At 38.4% G+C, this 19243-nt stretch overlaps 1 protein-coding gene across 6 annotated transcripts; it reads right to left on the reverse strand.

Annotated features, from left to right (window-relative positions):
• Nucleotides 1-86: 86 nt before the first annotated feature.
• Nucleotides 87-18939, reverse strand: LOC138051825 (adipolin-like). Of its 6 annotated transcripts, none has more exons than XM_068898103.1 (9): nucleotides 18740-18939; nucleotides 16103-16237; nucleotides 10190-10315; nucleotides 8786-8906; nucleotides 7951-7988; nucleotides 6775-6894; nucleotides 4486-4676; nucleotides 2571-2649; nucleotides 87-1450 (listed from the first exon to the last, which is right to left on the reverse strand). In XM_068898103.1, exons 2-9 carry the CDS (start codon nucleotides 16211-16213, stop codon nucleotides 1352-1354), a joined length of 885 nt encoding a protein of 294 aa, XP_068754204.1. In that variant the 5' UTR covers nucleotides 16214-16237; nucleotides 18740-18939; the 3' UTR covers nucleotides 87-1351. The 6 variants fall into 6 exon arrangements, with proteins under 6 accessions (XP_068754204.1, XP_068754206.1, XP_068754207.1 ...); XM_068898105.1 differs by lacking the exon at nucleotides 18740-18939 and adding an exon at nucleotides 16765-16932; XM_068898106.1 differs by lacking the exon at nucleotides 18740-18939 and adding an exon at nucleotides 16889-16907.
• Nucleotides 18940-19243: the final 304 nt, after the last annotated feature.

The following is a 19243-nucleotide window of genomic DNA, read 5'->3' on the forward strand; positions in this document are numbered from 1 at the left end:
AAAGTGCAATTTGTTTCCCCGAGCCGGCAAACCTAGATCTGAAGATAATTACCCTATCTTCCCTCATACACAAACCTATCTTTGAATAAGCTTTGAATAAGTTTGAATAAGTTTATTTGACAATTTAGTTAATCCATGAAATCAAATATTGTTACAGAAACCTGTGAAAGTTATGTTTACACTGACCAGCTAAATCTTGCTTCTTTATTATAATATATATACTTTGTTTAGCGTTGACCGCCATTAAATAAGGCGGTCTTGTGCGATAAGTCATCGCCACCATTATCTTTGGATGATTAAAAAAATACATCTCGCATTTTCCTCCCTGTGTTCGTTAGCATGCATTAGTGGTATTACTGTAAATAAATTGGCCGCGAAGCCGCTCTGTACTGAGGAACCTTAAGCAACGAGGATGGCAATGACTACTAGAACTTAGGATTTCTTAACATAGGCCACCATAAAAGGGTTGAAAATCTGATTGAATAGTTAACAATTATTCACGAAGTGGAGACGAATAGTCGCGGCTAAGTACTGAAATATCCACAACTTTCACCGACACTGAAGAGAATAAATGTTTTAGAATGTACCACACAAGTTGAATAAACATCCGAGCTTGTAGATAAATTTGCTCTTCGGCAACAGAAGCGAAACGGGAAGCCATTTTGTTTTTCTCCGTTTATTCAGAAAAACCTTAAGTAACAATGACCACAACCAGGTATTCTGAGCCCGCGAGACTGAGCACCCCCAGCAAACCATTGTTTTAACGAAAACCGCTGGTCAGCAACCTTGGTTCTGGTCACTGCTGTTTAAGGTCTTCCGTTTGTCCAGAGGTGAACATTACTGCCTTAGCCAATCAGAATGCGCGGATAGCGCTATTCACTTGTCTGGTGAAAAGTAATCCACAATATTACATGTATTCTTTCCACATATTAAAAGCGATGTTTAAAAGAAGAAATCCTTTAAATTAAACACTGCAGCTACTGATGATCATCTTTGCGAAACTATCGTGATATTTCTTCAAATGAGAATCTGTCGTCATCAAGAGTGAATTATGTATCAGTAATTCACTCTTCAAAGAGATTTGCATTGGGCACTCTACTAGATTAGCTTCTTATAGGTATCTCGGGTGCCCAGCAGCTACCGATTTTTCTGTTTAAAATACACTTTGTAGAAACTTTATCTTTATTTACGTAAGGTACAAATAAATTGTTGCTGTTCTCGTTATCGCTAACTGAGCAATGCGAAATACTGGCTCACAATAGAATAACTGAGACACCCTAAAATACGAATAAATTAACGAAAGCAGTCTTTAGCCTTGTCCAGTCTTTCTGTTGAACGAGCTTTCGACATCTCATCGACCAATCATAAGGCCAGAGAAAGAGGACTTGTCCAAGATGGTGACTGGCTTGTTGGTATTGTTTTCGATGTAAATCGATGCATAATCCCCTGCCTGTCGTAAAATAAACAAAGAAAAGCGTCGTTTCTTCTTATGGGCACCTTTTTTCTTTTTCCTTAATTTCAGTAAGTCTGCTCTAAGAATATATAGTTACCTCATGTTCCTCAATACAGTCTTTTCCTATACGACCCACCTACCTGTCAGTGCACTTTAAAGGATTGTTGTGAATTAAGATCTATATTACCCGCGGCATGCTCCTAGCGAGTTTTTTGCCTCAGTTCTTGGAGCAAAAGTGATCCATTAGAATTCGATGCCTTGGTTCGACCTTTGTGTTCCCCGTGTGAGCCCATTTTCATGATTATGGAAATACAACACTGCCATGAATTTTCTGGGTTTTATAGTAATACAAATTACCCTTTCATAGATAATTCTATGTTAATGTTGACTAATAAAAGAAAAGTAAACTCGTTCTTTAATGGAACAAAGGCCTTGAAAAGTTTCTGTTTCCAGTTAAAAAAATCTCACATCGCTAGTTACATAGTTTGGTCTGTATTTTGTTTGAAACCCCACAGAAACGCTTGCTGCTTATGCGACCTGATGACAGAAGACAAGGACTGAATTTCACAGTGAACTTTGTATATTGCAGGGTCTTGCATATATACTGAGATATATCTTGACTGAGGAGCCAGTATCCTGATTGGTTTTCCCGGCTTCGAGAACGTTGTCCCATTCCCAATAAACTTGACAATTGACAATACGGCAATTTTTGATAGGCAAAACAGCTAGTTGAACCGGGTGAAGAGAAATTCATTGAGAAGACAAATTCAGGAGGTTATATGGCATAGGTCAGTGACAGAATAACCAATCAAGATGTGCTTTTAAATACTAACGTATAAAATAAAGACGAAACAAACGTTGACAACAACAAAGACTAAACCATCGGAAAAGTAAATTAAGTTGAAAGCGGTAGATACCTTTGTAAGGGATGTTAGAGAAGACTCTAAATTGCTTATAATAACAGGGCCTCAGCAAATGTATTTTACATGGCGAGCACATGATGGGTATTCTGGAAGACTCTTCTCCGGATTGATTGTATGCGAAGACCCGTTGCTTATCATTACCCAAAAGGAAAGAAATAGTAACATGAACTTGGCATAACTTTAGGATAACTGACCTTCAGCATTAACATTCCACTCACTGACACCGTAAACCTCAAACTATTACTCTCCATTCCAGTGATTGCCGTAAGCGACCTAAAAAATGGAATGCCAATAGTTTAACAAGCGAGAAAGGAGGCGGGGAGGGGGGTGGTGCGTGCAGTCACGAGAGTGCTCCCCTCCCATCAATGCCCCCGCCCCCTTCCTCCTTTCTGTGTTGAAATCGGGAGGGGAGGGGTGGTTGAATTTGCTGGTTCTCTACCCTACCCGGAAATGAATTTTTTTCAGGTAATCCGGTTTTCCCTCTTCTCGTAAATACAACAGTTCATTTGATGTCCATTCAATTCACATGACTAGCAGACGACTGCAAGTTCGAAAACTGGCATAGGTTGGTTACGCTACCAATTTTAAATAATGTTCGCTATTATTATTATTATTATTATTATTATTATTATTATTATTATTATTGTTATTATTAGTTGTTGTATCAGATTATTAGATTTTGAATTTGTTCAGATTTTAATGTTTTCAGCAAAAAAAAAAAAGACAAACACCATTCTCCAGGTATAGTAATTGATAGGATTGTTGTGAATGTCCTTTTTAGTATTTTAATAGAATGTTAATATTAATATTAATATTAACATTATTATTATTACTATTATTATTATTATTATTATTAATATTATTATTATTAGTAGTAGTATTATTATTATTATTATTATTGTTGTCTTTGTGAACTGGGTGATCTTTTTTTCTGGTTAACTTCCTACGGGAGCGAGTCATAGCCTATGACCAAAGGTCCCTTAGAGTTTTCTCCTTACTCTACAGCTCTAATACTTTGCTCAAAATCCTTGCTGTTCCTAGTAACGTAGTTTTCTGGAGTAATAAAACACCAATTTTGACATCCAACTTTCCCAGCCAGTTGTCCAAGTTTTTTGTCACATTTCCCAAGGATCCTACAGCGACTGGTACCACCTGCACAGTTCTCATGTTCCACATCCTTGCAATTATTACAATTATTATTATTATTATTATTATTATTATTATTTATTATTATTATTATTATTGCTTTAAGGAGAAACTGGAATAAAATAGAGAGATCCAAGATCCGATATGTTAAATTAAAGTTAATGAGTCGTACATACCTTTTTAGGTTCGGGGAAATAAAAATGAAGCCCTGGGGATGTGTTTCGTCTATGGACTACACGATACACTAAGGCCCGGTTCAGACGCCGTACTTCACATGAGCCAAATCGAATTCGAATTTAGACAGACCCAAATTCATTAATCCCGACTGAATTGATCAGTTCAGACGCGGAACTTAATTGCGCCGAAATTAATTCACAGAAGCATATTATACTATGACTGAAGAAAATTGCAAGGTTGTAATAATTTCTGCATTTGATTCGGCTCACGTGAAGTACGGCGTTTGGATCAGAGCCGCTTCACAGCCGTAATTCCTTGCTTGGCCGAGCCGAATTCGACCGGTCGTTCTTAATTGATTCAGACGCCGTACTTCACAAGAACTCGATTCGGCTCATGTGAAGAACGGCATCTGAACTAGGCGTTATGACCCAAGCATATGGACAGACGCAGGTTCATTCGGTTGCTGATAAGTAGCGTCATTTGTCCTTGCAAAAGGTACTGATAGGTGGGTTCATACTTGGGACGACGTACGAACGCCTTCAGTATGTTTGAGTTCTACTTTGAATGTGAACGGCGTTTATTTTAGTTGAAGTAAAAGTGCCTTACTTTGTAACCTTACAAACTAGGTATCTTCAGAGAAGACGAAGTACGATCTTAAGCCTAATGAGAGCCACCCGAGCCACATTGGTGGGAGGCGAGTGCTCTCACCACTGCGCCATCCCTACACCCATAAAGCGAAGTGCATTGTATCTTGCGTATGTCTGTTAATTAACTCTTTCTACTCACATGTTCAGTTCGCAAAGAGAGTTTATGCAGATGCCGATTTTCACAAAGTCTCTTGGACGCAAATTTGCTTCTCTGTTACGTGATATCAACAGGTTGGCTGTCAGTTGGTAGATACCATTGTACCGAATGACATATCTTCCAGAGCGATAGTTAAAATCATTTCCACGCACAAATGTTCCGGAATGCTCTCCCTGTGAAAATAGCACAACGGTGTGTTTTTTAAAATAGATAATGTTTATGAATAAAGCCTTGTAACGTTTCTTCGTCAGGCATAACGGTATCTAACGCACATGAAATGATGGAAAGGTGGGGAGATGTAGCTCTCGAAGCAACGACGGTGACGGGAAAGAGAGCGTCATCTCAAAATATAAATTCGCGTTATTGTAATCACTTCGTGACTATTTGAACCTTCTTAATATGACAAGGCTGTGGTAGTTCCTTAAAAGTGACAGTGATAGTAAAGGCGTTTAAATTGCGGGAGAAAATGAACATATATCCTCAAGTGCTGACGTTCTTCATAAAACCTCAAATTTGGCTATTTCACGTCGTTGTTTTGCTGACGACGGCAAAGAAATGGACAAAAGTGAAAAACGCACGTGCAGAGCGTGCAAAGCTATTTTCTTTCCCTACTAAATATGCAAATGTGTCACGTTATCGATGCCGTCGCCGTTGTCGTTGCTTAGTTAAGTTCCCTAATGTGATTGGCGCACTATCCACGTCAAAAACAAAAGACTAAACAATTGAAGTAATGACTTAACTTAAAGACAATAAAAGCTGCCTACAATACCAAACAATAGCAGGTTACGAGAACTGCTACACTACTGGGAAGGTATAATGTACCCCTTGGGAAGGATCGATAGGATGTCGCTGGAAAAAGGATTCGCACCTACGACCCCCGTAACACCGGTCAACGTTTGGGTGCTCTACACATTGAGCTACATGTACGAGATCTCCAGGGGAGCTGGATCGTCGTTTATCAAAACCGAGATAAAGGACCCAAGCTTTTCGTAAACAACTAACTTTTAGATTTAACATCACAACCATCAAGAAGGTTAAAAAAAAAGATAAGGACAAGAAATGTTAAGCAGATATTAGCCCTTTAAAAGTTATAAAAGTATCCAATGCTCATTGACAATTTAGAGTACATTATGATTCCTAGGAGTAAGACTTCAGCGATAGATTTTTAGATTTTTAAGTTGATTTGTACAACGCCAGACGACTATACTTAGCTCTTATTAACCGAGCAGGAGGTCTGTATGGGAGAATCTTGACCGAGGTCGTGAGTACAGACCGAACGCAGTGAGGTCTGTACACAAGACCGAGGTCAAGATTTTCCCATACAGACTGACTAAGCTCGGTTAATAAGATGTTTATTATATGGCAAACAAGAACAATTTAATTCGTTTAATGTAACTGGTTTGAACTAACTGACATTTTGCTTGCGAACGGCGATGAGTGGCGATGAGCTGAATTTAATTCTGTCAAAGTTTGCTCGTCATCCTCTCTTTTGTCATCATGCTCTTTGGTACTTCCAAAATATTGGTAGAAGAAAATACTCAATATTTTTGCATATTAGTTTGCATCTTTTCACCGCAAAACATTACCGGTCTAGATGCCGGTCCAGGTGGGAAAATCTAGACCGCGGTCAATATCGATTTCAGCCAATCAAATTCGTGAACTTGGTAGTTCCCAGTCCTTGTGAGACAGAACCATATAATAATTGACTATAATAGTATAGGTGACTATACTATATTTGATAACAAGGGAGTTATTAGCCATCACAAACTGGTAAATTTTTTGGTGCTAGTGATCCCATACATTCTTTGTAAAATTTCGACTTTTTCAAGCATCATTGCTCAGAGATTGTCTGGTATATCGGGCTCAAATTTACAGAGATAGCTCATTATGCAATGCACTTTCAATATCCAATGCTTTATTCTAGGCTGACGTTTAGAAAGCTATAGCCTTGGGACAATGAAGCAACAAATGTAAACAAAGATTCCTCAATTGTACACGGCTCTGATTGGATCAAAATGTCACTTGCAATGATAACTGTACGTGACGTTACAAAACCAAGCTGGTCTCGATGTTGCTTTTGCCAATCAACCGAAAAACGCTCAAGTTTAAACGATGTAAACGCGAGCACTTTTGATATACTGCACTGGAAAGCTTAGGTATTTCCAAGTTCAAGGATTTGAAAAGTTCTCACCACAACATTCAAAAGTTCCTGCAACTTGCAACAAAGTTGAAAATATCAAGGAAAAAAGTTACGAGCAAACTAATACTTACAGGTTGTTTGTAGTTTTTCAATTCCTGATGTGATTTCTTTGGAATGGCTACGTCATGTCTAAGGACAGCATGGTGTGCTGACAAAATATCGGGAATACCTGCAGCCATGAGACTGATGTTCTGTGAAAAAATTATGTGAAAAGTTAATCCTTCAAAAATTGGTAACATATCCTTCGTTTTCAGATGATATTACAGCAGCATCGACAACAGAAGCGGCAGTCATGTTGATGCTCCTATCTATTCGTAGCTTTGCGAATTGAAGCGTGTGATAGTTTTATTTGCCAGAACATTCTCTATAAAAGCGCAGTATATCCATTCCAAACAATTCAGAATTATTTAATCCGACTATTACTAGTAATAAATAATGATAATAGGACTGTGTGAAGTCCAATTTGGTCTGTAATCATACGAGTGATTAGCAAAATCGGACGACTGCGTAGCGGGAGTCCCATTTGTTTAATCAAGAGTATGATTACAGATCGAATTGGACGACACGAAGTCCCGTTACCAATTAATAATAACCATTGCAACTTCCTAGAAAACGAATGCATTCCTTTCTCACTGTCTTATGTTACAAATTCGTCCATTTTTAAAAATCCCGAGTTGGGTAGGGTAAGTGGTTGTTACTATGGTTATTGTGATAAATTCTGTGATTGGTGGATTAAGCTGAGTGCACTTAAGGGTTGAAACGTGTAACGGCCTCTTGTGTGCTGGGAATATTCAATTTGCTAAGTACCATATTTGGAACAACAAGAGCGAGAGGTTTCCAAATATGGTACTTGGCACTGAAACATTCAACCAATCAGCTCGCACTGAATATTCGGAAGCTGTGAACGCGTGTTACACGTTTCAACCCTCATGGGTTTCTGATATGATTGGCTGATGTAACTGCCCGATTACAGGTGTCCGATTACAGCCAACTTTCCCATTACAATGTCCGATTACAAACCTAAACAATAATGAGTGAAAAATAAAGCAGTAATGCACCAATCAAATTTGAGACAATTGTAATGATTATGTTTAGGCTAGAAAACTGCTGCTTGTTCCTTAACCACTAATTTTTGTCGAAGTATGAAGCACGCCTTCCACAAGTAAAGGCTATTTTGTAGCAGTTCCGCTAGCGACGTTGCCATTGGTTTGAATCGAGAAAGTTAAAAAATATATATGTAAAATTACCTGGTCTGCAATCCGTCTTGAACGTCGTTGAGCGCTTTCTACAATAAAAAGCCAGAATTAATGATGTTATGGTTGCAACACAACAAAAACCATGCTTTGCCTCACAGTAACAACATATGATCTTTGCTTTTCTTTCTATTGCGACATTACTATTATTATTATTATTATTATTACTATTATTATTATTATTATTATTATTATTATTATTATTATTATTATTATTATTATTGTTAATCATGAGAAACTGTAGCAAACACTGCTAAAGAGTGCTCAATACACGTTTGTGTAGAGCGGTGTATAGTTCCGCCCTTCCCACCCGTTGTAATTAGAACCCCATTGTTCTACCTGTTGTAAACATGTATATATAGCTGGCTAATAAGTCTGTTCTTCATTAAATCTACCTGATGAGTGGATACGCACGAAACTCAGAGTCGCAGGAAATCTTGTGTATTTTCATTTAGTCATCTAATTGTATTATTATTATTATTATTATTATTATTATTATTATTATTATGGCATCTTTATTTGTTCCTTCGATGTATTTTCTTTTACAACAATGCAGGTGACACCTATGCTTTGTTGTTTCTGTGTTACATGCAACACTGCTATAATCGTTATATATACCCGAAGAATCTTTTAACTATCTCATTGTTTTGTGAAAGGAGCCACTTTTGGCATTTAATAATAATATATTCTGTTTCGTTGTCTGTTCCTGTGATGTTGTTGTTGTTATTATTATTATTATTATTATTATTATTATTATTATTATTATTATTATTCATCAGCCAACAAAGGATTTCATTGAAACTAAAGAAACACTCAAGTCCGTACCCACCTTGTACCATGCTCCTGAATTCCGCCATCATGAAAGCCTCGGTAACTTGGGCTCCAGGTGGCCCAACAGGACCGGGTGGACCGGGAGGGCCTGGGGGACCGGGACTAGGGTCACACTGAGACTAAAAGTGGTACACAGCAACGAAAATAAAATTGAGTCCTTGAAAATGATTAGAGAGCTTAAGCACACGCGTTCTTGAGACGCAGGCGACAACCGGAAGAGATCATTTTGCGTACCAGAGCAGTGATGTCTCCTGGATTTTTATACTAATCATCTCTAATGGAGAAAAAATACTCAGAAATGTAAGTGTGGTTGTGTGAAGACAAGTTAAAAGGGAAAACAGCTCACTTCCGGTTGCCGTCCGGGTCTCAAAAACGCGCGTGCTTAAGATCCTGCAAAACGTCTGATTAACGCCGGTTTTTATCAAATCAAAACGAGATACATTTCTAATAATAGACTTGTTTTTTCGTAGGAGACAATATATCATTAGTTTGAGCTTGGCTGTGGTGAAAGTAAACAGTGCAGTTTCTCAGTAATCGTTGTGAACATTAGCGCGATAAGAAACTTCGTATCGATCATCCATTTGTCTGCAGGGAACTGTTAATTAGTTTATTTCATCCATTTAGAAATCACTGGTATTCCTTGCAATCTGATTGGCTCTCAGCAGTTTTAAATCGCACCATTTCCCCAGTTAATGAGAAAGGAAGCCTTAACACAAAGCATCCAATCAGATTTCAAGGCTTGTTTTAGGTAACCAATCAAATTGCAGGAAAATGAAAGACAAAGACTTAAAGCCATTTTGTGGCGAAGTTTACAACTTTTGTTCCCAACTGCGTCAATAAAATATTGGTACTAACTAAAATTTTGTATTTGAGCAATTAAACAGTTATTGTGTGATTTCTTAATGGATGCAATAAAGTGGAAATTGAAGTTCATATGGGGCAATTTTGGTCTGAAATCATACTTGTGATTTGAAATCGAACTTGCGCTGCGCGCGAAAATCACAGGTATGATTTCACACCAAATTGCACTCCACTCAGTTAAATCACCATTATTTTAAATTAACTCAAACATGGTTGCCTTGCATGTTTGCCGATTATATCGCATAAAAGAGGTTTCAAAGGAGGCCCGTTTTGAAGTGACTAAACAGAAGCCCTCGCTGGAGCAACTACTGCCACCATCGTTTGCAGAACGAGGCATATCTATTCATATAAAAATTAATGACCGGGTTTTCTAGTGTTTAGCTTCCTCGTTTTATTTCCAGACCGGACCACTTTTGACTTGAATATCGCTTGCTAGTAGGAAAGAATTGCCCGCTAAGATATCAAGAAAGGATTGCCCGGAAAAAAAGTTGATTTTTGTGGTTATACAGTTAACGTTCAATATGGATGGTATATAACAAACCTTTCCAGTTTCTTTGCTGTTTTTCTTTTCTTTTCCTTTATTATTCCCTTTGTCAACACGCTTTTTGAAAAAGTTCCAACTCTCCGCCGGGTTCAGGGAATCTGAGCCATTTTCTCCACTCTGTAACTAAGAGGACGAGTATGATGAGATGTAAAAGTTGAATGGAATAAATGAATTATCAAAACACGATTTAGGAGTCGTTGTGCGGCATTTTCAGCATTTTTATTGGGAGAAGTTGTACTGAGCTTTCCAGATAAGGTCTGCGATTGGAGAACGAAAATAATAAATGAAACAACACAAACCCCCACCCCCCCCCCCCAAAAAAAAATCAACGATGAATCACCGCACAAGTTGAGGCCCGCCAAATTTTTATCATTCAAATTAGGTGGAGGGGTGGTCTTCATTTTCCATTTGAAATGTCTAAGATTGTAGCCCTGTACTCTTTTTACTTATTTGAGTCCCTTTCACGACCTCTGACTGGTTTCCAAGTCCGCTAAGCAGGCTACAGTGGACGCGCAATTTTGTTTCATATTACTGAGAAACGAAACTTATCTTTTCTGACTTCAAGGTGAGATATTTATCTAGTGAAAAAAGTAGCCAATCAAAACAGAGTTCGCCGTTGGAAGGAAATCTAAACAAATGTATATGATCAAGAAAGAACTTGAATTATCGGAATGGTCTTGTAATTTGCTCTAAATTTTAAAATTCTTCACGTTATTTATTCCATATAAGGAAAATAACCGTTTCAGTAATAAAAAAAACATGTGAACTCATAAACCCAGAATATAGCAAAAGCCGTAAACGTGACGAAAGGAATTTGATCATTGACCATTGTAAGTCCCAAGAGAAAGAAGAAACAATGCTTATTCAAAATTTGGGTGCACAAACAAATAGTGTTATGGTATTTCGACCTATTTCTGCTTCCGCAAATTGGCCCAACAAAGGACAAAGAAAACTATGACGGTGAAAATTGTACCTGTGGATTACATCAGCTGAGCTGCAAGGTCAGACAGCAGACCGTGTGGGTATTCAAGATCGTATTTCACAGCAATAAACACACATACCAAACAAACCTCTCGGATAAGGATAGAAGCCGTAGGCTTCGTCTCACAACTCTGTGGGAAGTTTGAGAGAACACTACAATAAAGACTGCTTTGTCTCTTACGTTTAATTTGGCACCCTTTAGCTAACTTTTCTTCTCTTTTATGTATTTATTCAGCAGGAATTGAATTTAGAAAAGGAGTTGCAGGGGTATTATTAGAAAGCTTGGTTTTGGTCTTTCTCAGGAACGTAAAAAATTCATAGACGTCAAAAAACAAGTCAAACATCAAGAAAACACGGCCCATGTTCACCCAAAAGACTTTGTGTGGCAATGTCTTTGGGCTTAACATGGGCTTTGAAGCAATGTTTCCTTTTCCGATCATTTTGAACGAGAGCCGAAGTAAGATGCGATCAGAAAATTAGATGTCATCGGGGAGCGATATTCATCGGTCGATGAGTGAAAAACACGACTATGCACAATTGAAATGGGTTTTATTTAAAAAGGGTTACGCAACTTATTTTCTGATAAAATGTGTCAATTTGACACGCTACTTAAGAATACTTGACTTAATATTTTTTATATGTTAGACGCGTTGAAAGACTTGGGTGTTTTCCGTCGGTGTACTAATGTGTGTTTACGCCCTATTGATCTTAGCCTGGAGGGATTTAGTGTTCACCGTCGAAATGTCTAGCTCTTGCCCTATTTTCGTGTACATTCATAAGACATTGTGACCCTGTGAGTTTCACTGATCCCATGTGGACGACCAACTGGGTGATTTCCATTAGTTAAACTCCCTTGCGCTGTGCATTTCTTTTTTAAATGACTTCAAAACCGAGATCGTTTCTTAAACAAGTTGAAACGAACTTCTGCAAGTTCTAGCGAGGTCATCTTTCATTTGCGGATGTATTACATGAAAACAATGGCTCTTATTTCCGACCTAACACAGGTTTTCTGACTTGATATCATGACTCCTAAGTCGCACATGGCATGAATTGTAAAGATGCAGTGAAATTTAATCGGCCTAGTGAGTAAAGCTTCCTTGTTGCTGATTCAATGTTTGGTTTTAAAACGGAACAAGATAAGGTTTTTGTAACCTCGTTCAGTCCTCGTCTCTTTCTTTGAAGCAGCGTAGTTCGAAAGGTTTTAAGAAGAGAAGCCGACTTTGTTATTGCAAGGGGGTGGAAAAGGTATCCGACACTCACGTAACAAAGCCAAAGCCTTGTTTAGTAATAACTAAGTGTTTTGCCAGAATTTTTTTCCTTAAAAATAAGACACTCGAATAGACCAATTTCGATATATTAAAATTCAGTCCTAAATGAAGGCACCATCTCGAGGCTCTGGGGAATAAATATAAGGATCTGTATGAGGTTATTCCCCAGAGGCTCGTATTGATGCCTTTTGTTTAGGACTGAATTTTAATATATCGAAATTGGGCTATTGGATTCTCTCTCTTTGCTTCTGCTTCATTTGCTGCATTTAGGGCTTATTTAAATTGTCAGTATTCTTGTGACTCAGTAGTGTATGAAAATTAGGTCTGCTTTCAACAACATAGCGAACATGTTCATTGAATAAACCTTGCACCAGTCCAATGAGATTTGCTTTAAATGAGATATGCGATACCTTGTTTATTTGAAAGTGAGTTTTGGGACACGTAACAGATTTCTCGAAGGCCTTCAGACGCTAATCCAATTTGTATAACTGAAAGTTACTCTCCCTGATACAAGAACACGTCAAAGCAACTATTCGCCTGACCGCAGACGATCCTAATTCATGTGCTATCAGTTTGGAAACAAACTTACAATGGAATTTGGACACATTAATAGTTTATCTTAAAAAGGGACTCAGTCTTACGGAGACTCGCATGATATAAATAAAAAGGCAAAAGTAAGTGAATAGAAAAATACTGTAAAAGATGCAAAATGTTCCTTGGTCCGCAATCCACAATCTGCGTAAGGCAACTAAACTGATATTCTTGGAAGTTTTCAGATACCTTAAATAAATGTGGCACAACTCCCTTGCTGGCCGACTCTGAGCAATTTACAATTAACAGAATCGATGGTGCGAAGCTCACTCCCGGGGGGTACTGCCATATATGGGCTATATAGGTAGGGTATGATTTTCAAGCAGTTTACTCTAGCATAGGGTATATAAATCAGAGCGTTTGGGTCTAAAATAGGGTATCATTTTTCACGAAACTGACCAGTCTCTTGAAGATTTTATCAAGACTAAGGAAACCAGAAATTCCCGCTCAAAAATATAAAAAAGTCGAGTCGGCAAAGTTTTAGTTTACGCAACTCAGCCTCAACAGTGTCGATAAATGGCTATCATGAAACACTTCTGGATATTATTAACTGTCAAGTATCGGTATTTAGACGGAAATCGGTAGGAGTTTACTCTAGTATAGGGTAGCAAAATTCAGCTGAACTAGCTCTGGTATAGGCTAATGGTTCCAGGGTCCCAGCGGCACATCCCCACCCAGAAATTCCTAAAGTACTCCCCCCCCCCCCCCACCCCCGGGAGTTCACTCTAATTATGCCGTTTCAATACAACGCAAAAAGCTGTTCTCTAAGTTGTACGACATGAAACATTCATCCTCAGGCTGCTCGTCACTAATGAACCAGATCCTAGTACTGTTGCTGCCAAAAACCTTATCCATATCCTTGTCGCCTCATATCAGGTATAAAACATAACCTATGTACATATGCTAAATGTCAAACACAACAAATTTCGGAAACAGAAACATGCTACAATATGTACTCTTCTAGATCAAATGCCGCGTTACTTTTTTCCATGATCAAGGGAAAAGAAACCGACTTCGGATAAACCGGCATAATTTTGCATCACTTTCAGGCCCTTTTGATCAGCAAAAATAAACAGAATTATAAAGATAATAATAAGCAAAACTGCTTTTTTATCAGTACGTTGAGTTTTCAGGGTTCCTGGTTTGAGGAAGCCGGGGGTTATAAATAGAGAGAGACTTAGGGTGTTGAATTCAGCACGCAAACTTTACAACTGAATGACGATTTTTAGGGATTTACGATGCCAAAAATGTATCTCCACGTAAGTCAAGCACCTTTTAAAATCATAAATACTTAAGCCCTTTTGCATACTCTTAACACCAACGGATCAAGATGCTGCGTGTACTCAAAGAGTTGACGAGCACAGAGACAGGGTGGATAAACCGTTACACTTGCTTTCCATCTGCCAGAATTTGTCGCAGCAAAAACTATTTTACGATATCAAAAACAAGGAAAAGACATCTTACTTTTGAGCTGCTAGGCCTTGCTACAACTCTTCCGTGATTTTGGGTTAAGTTCTGTGTCCACGTGATACCAGATGGGCTCTCAGTAGAAGCAACAGTTGCAGTGTGGAAACAAAACAGCACCGGTGTGCCTACGAATATCACGAAGTCAACAACGCCCCAAGATAAGAGAACTGCCATGTGTGCGGTGCTTAACTCTTGGATCCAAGAAGATGCAACTGGTTGAAAACTAGACGCGGTGCGGACAATATATGTGCTTCGCGAGAATACGGGAGGTCTGAGGTATTGAGAAATTTAATCTTGGTATTTCCCTTTATAATTTAAAGGTGAAGGTCGTGTTGATGGTATCGCTTTTTCGAATGCGTTTGTTCATCAATAAAAGGGTTCAGGTTTGAGGAGTTGATTTTCATTTAATTTGCTAATGTCAGGGATGGGGCGTTGAAAGCCGTGAAAGCAAGCTGTTGCACACCTGCGGAAAAGGTCAAAGATCCCGAATTCAACCACTCTATTCTCGTGCTACTTTCGTCAAGAGCTAATTACGTTGCAGGAGGAAGCCACAAAATTGGCTTCAGAAATATCTTGAGCTTGACAAACAAGGCACGAGCAGGCAGTGAGAACCCTCGTCATCTGTTTTTTTTTTTTTTACTCCGCCCATCAAATCAACTCGAACGATTCAGTAATTATGTAGGGTAGATTCCTAATCGATGGGGAGGGGCTAAAAAGTCATTATCTAACCACTGAGTTATCCAAACTTGGAAGCTGCTGTTGGCATGCAATTTTTAACACTTTTCGCGGCAATCCAAATACGTTTGGGCCTAAAATTTCGAGCAAATTAAAAAAGGAAAAGACAAACTGGATTTTAAGTTGTAACCTTTCCGCCGAAACGATTTGTCTTTTAATCTCAACAATTTTTTTTTTCTCGGAAATCCCTTAACTTATCATAGAGACTTTCACACGGATCCTTGCGTTCCGGCCTCGTTTATTAATTAAGTAGTGCATAGTGCTAAATGACTGTCTAGAAGATGAGAATGGTACATGTATATTGAACAAAGAGGTGATTTGTCTGAAGGATAAAGCAAACCATCCTTCCATCACCCAGTTATCGTGTAATGCTTTTTTCGTACCAACAGCAATCCTTATCTTTTGTTGACTCTTGAGACGAAAACTAACATAGTTAACGCTTTTTTATTTACTTGATTCATTTTCAACTTCTTCCTCATACACTAAGAAAGAATATCTAAAATTTGCTCAAAGAACGTGTTTCATCTTCTAGCCGGCTACACGTAGTCTACTAATTCGGGAATGTACAAAAGGTGGATTGTTGTGTTAGACCAACTCACACGGTCAGAAGCTATGGTTTACATTAATATAGTTTTAGCCACTGCAAATTAAATTCTATAGAAGCCAGGTGGACAATATCACACGAGCGAGGGGGGAGACAAGAAAATTGTTTAGTTAACGCCTTTAACAACCTGGGGGTCCACTTTTTGCGACCTCGTGCGATTCCCATTTCATTTCATGACGCTTATCGGTGGTATTATTTTACTTTATCTTTGGTGAAAATAAATTTCTGAAGCAATTATAATGCACACACAAATACAAGACTTACCGTAGTTAATAAGTTTCGATTTCGGCGTGTTCCCTGCAGTTTCTTGCCGCAAGATGCTTTGTTAGCCAAATCCAACAATAGAAGCAATACACAAGCACTTACTACTCGCATTTTCCTTTCCAACAACTACGAGACCTAACAGGTTGAAAACAAAAGTTCATTAGCATTGCAGCGTTAATTTATTAGTTTTTTCCACTCGGGCGACCAACCCGTGTTTACGCCTCTTGTGGCACGCGTTCGAGCTAACCTAAAAAAAAAAGCACGCAAGTTATACAAACCTTCTGTAAGAATATTCTTGATTAATTAATAATTTTTACAATAACAAAGACCCGTTTATAGCGAAGCACTCAAGACCAGTAGCAAATATGACCCGTCGTAATGTTAACACCCTCAAGATTAATGACTGCAAATGGATACAAATGACCTTCTGACAGGGAAACACGGGCATTTATACACCGGCTGACCCGAAAATTTGCACCATTAACCGTGGAACCCGTGGATAAATGGCCAATGAAATGCGTACAAGTCTGAAAATGTCATTCACCAAACGGGTTATCCACAATGCCACGAATAATCTTGAAGATTCGATGAAAGACAAAACGAGAATGACTGTGTTGCGGCTCCTTTGCTATTGTACGCGGTGTTTTTGCTGTAGGAAATACCTCAGGACGCAAGAATTTTCCCTGTCAAGTATTCTTTGTTCAAACTCAGCTGTCTGGGATTTTTCTCTCAAAAATCAATGGCTCAAAAATGTTCCGGGTGAACTGCTATAATCACTACTCTTACGGTAATTGCCCATGATTCCTCTAGTTTTCAGCGGCAAATAAATCATCTGTTACGGAGATACTGTGTAACTATTTAAAAACGCTCCCAAGTTAAACCATTTAAGATTTCTACGATGCCATTAACAAAGAAAACAATTATTTCGAGCGTCCAAATTTCCGACATATTCAAGAGGTTTGATCGGAGACCGCCATCCATATTGCATGTCTGTCTCTTTTAGTGATCCACGAAAATTGCGAATTCCATGCTTCGCTCTCAAGTTTGGTCGACCACAAACAATTTGATCGTAATTTAAGTTGTATTTTCACGCCAATTTAATTGGCGTAATATAAGGTGTTTTGTACAAATAAGAGATCGTGTAAATTCTTTAAACAGGAAAGACTTAAACTGCGCAAAACGTTAAAATAAAGGCGGAGTTGAAAGTTGCGACGAGGGACGTGAGTCCTCGACGGAACTGATGGTATACGGTCTTCTATGTCTCACTGAGCTTCTTTTTTTTTGCGGGAATATTTTGAAATTATCATCCACTTATCTGTCGCAGTAATTCGTTTAGCGGATATCCTCGAAGTTACTAAATTAAAGCAGACCCCTTAAACCAACTTCTTGCATTTTCTTTAAGTGTTCGTGTGATTTTTTAATTAATCTCCGGGAGAGCGCCATTCTAAAATGTAATCATAGAGTTTGTGAGCTTATTTGATTCCTCAAGAATCGCATTAGTCATTTAATCATCTAATTTAAATTTGCCAAAGCTTTGTAAGGATGAGAGTTAATAGTCTCGACTAACAGTGTTGTTTTAGAGGTTTAGAACTGGAAGATAACGTGTAGCGATGCGGCATCCCCTTGTGACGAACTCGGAAAAGTAACCTCGGTGTTTTTTTTGATAATAAACTTCATTAAAGTGTCAACTGTAATTATCCCTGGGGTACTAATTGGCGACACTGTACAGAAGTGAAATCAAGTCAACTTATATCAAATCGACGGTTGGTTCTTGAGGAGAGGGAAAAACCAGAGTACCCAGTCGGAGAAAAACTTCTCCCCCAGAGCAGAGTAGAGAGGCAACAAATTCAACCCACATGAGACGCCAAATCTGCAGGGAGTCGAACGCGGACCACATCATTAGTGGGAGGCGAGTACTCTCACCGCTGCACCGTCCCATCCCTGCATCATCAAAACACATTATAGGCGTTCGCGTTTGATTCCAGATATTGTTACAGACAATAGACAAAGAATGATAGTTCCTTTTTTTTTTTCCAGATATTGTTACAGACAATAGACAAAGAATGATAGTTCCTTTTTTATTTCTTCAATTTGGTGATAGTTTACCTCTACGTATATATATATAGATAGATATATGGAAGGCCAGCCGCCCTTTCATTTCTTAGTTTTATTGAAACTCCGAGGGGAAAATGTAACCCAACGCATTAGCCTTAGCCAAGCTTTAGAGCTTATAGATTCTGCACACCATTTAGCTCGAAAAATAATTGTAAGCCTATGCTAACGCATTTTAGACCGCTCAATAATGATTTCCTGCAATCGTGTTATTTATCGTTTAGTATAAACACAACTTAAAGCAACGGTGACAGTCCATCACAGAGTGTGATGTAAGCGTATACTAACGCATTTTAGACTCAATAATGATTTCCTGCAATCGTGTTATTTATCGTTTAGTACAAACACAACTTAAAGCAACAGCGACACTCCATCAAAAAAGTTCCCCTGCATCTGTTAGTTCTTGTAGTGCACATAGATAGATAAATAGATAGATAACTAATGGATAAATAAAAAAAGTGTTTGCACTCTGGCGTATAATTCGGGCAGTGGCAAACGAAAAGTCTACAATCACCAACTACTTACCAAAAGAAGGCGAGCAGCAACCAAGAAGTGACGGTCACAAATTAATCAATTTCCGTTAATTCTGTCCTAGAATTTACCATGCATTGACTATAAAAGTGCACTAGAAATGAGCCGATTATGCTTGAGTGGGTTGTTGCGCAGAAATCCTTAGCTGAGTTTCAATGCGACAAGATAGAAGCTCTACTTATACTGTTTTCATTTAAGGGAATTCTCGAATGAACATCCAGTAATAAAGACACCTTTCTCTTCGTTATGTGGCTCAAATGAGAGTGGCTTATGGCCTAAATGGCTTATGTCTGATCAATGTCTGGACTTCCGTTAGAAAACATCCCATATCATTTCATCCACGTTAAACATACTACTTGCTTTACTAAACGAGTAAACAAAACAGTTAAACTCTTAACCAAAATTTTTGCAACTCGATATTTTTTTTGTTGGCTTCCGTTCCATGGATCGACGGCAGGAGAAGCGAACACTGGGAAGTTTACTGAGAAGCGCTGATCC

The sequence above is a fragment of the Montipora capricornis genome, chromosome 6 (assembly GCF_036669925.1).
Source record: "Montipora capricornis isolate CH-2021 chromosome 6, ASM3666992v2, whole genome shotgun sequence".
Classification (NCBI taxonomy): Eukaryota; Metazoa; Cnidaria; class Anthozoa; order Scleractinia; family Acroporidae; genus Montipora; species Montipora capricornis.

What these genes read in the sequence shown, in the direction of transcription:
- LOC138051825 (XM_068898102.1), bottom strand. Translation starts at nt 14,673, where the DNA reads ATGGCAGTTCTCTTATCTTGGGGCGTTGTTGACTTCGTGATATTCGTA. An exon ending in ACAGCAAAGAAACTGGAAAG is followed by an intron (nt 8,907 to 10,189) that starts GTTTGTTATATA and finishes TACCACTTTTAG; the next exon opens with TCTCAGTGTGACCCTAGTCC. An exon ending in ATTCAGGAGCATGGTACAAG is followed by an intron (nt 7,989 to 8,785) that starts GTGGGTACGGAC and finishes TTTTTATTGTAG; the next exon opens with AAAGCGCTCAACGACGTTCA.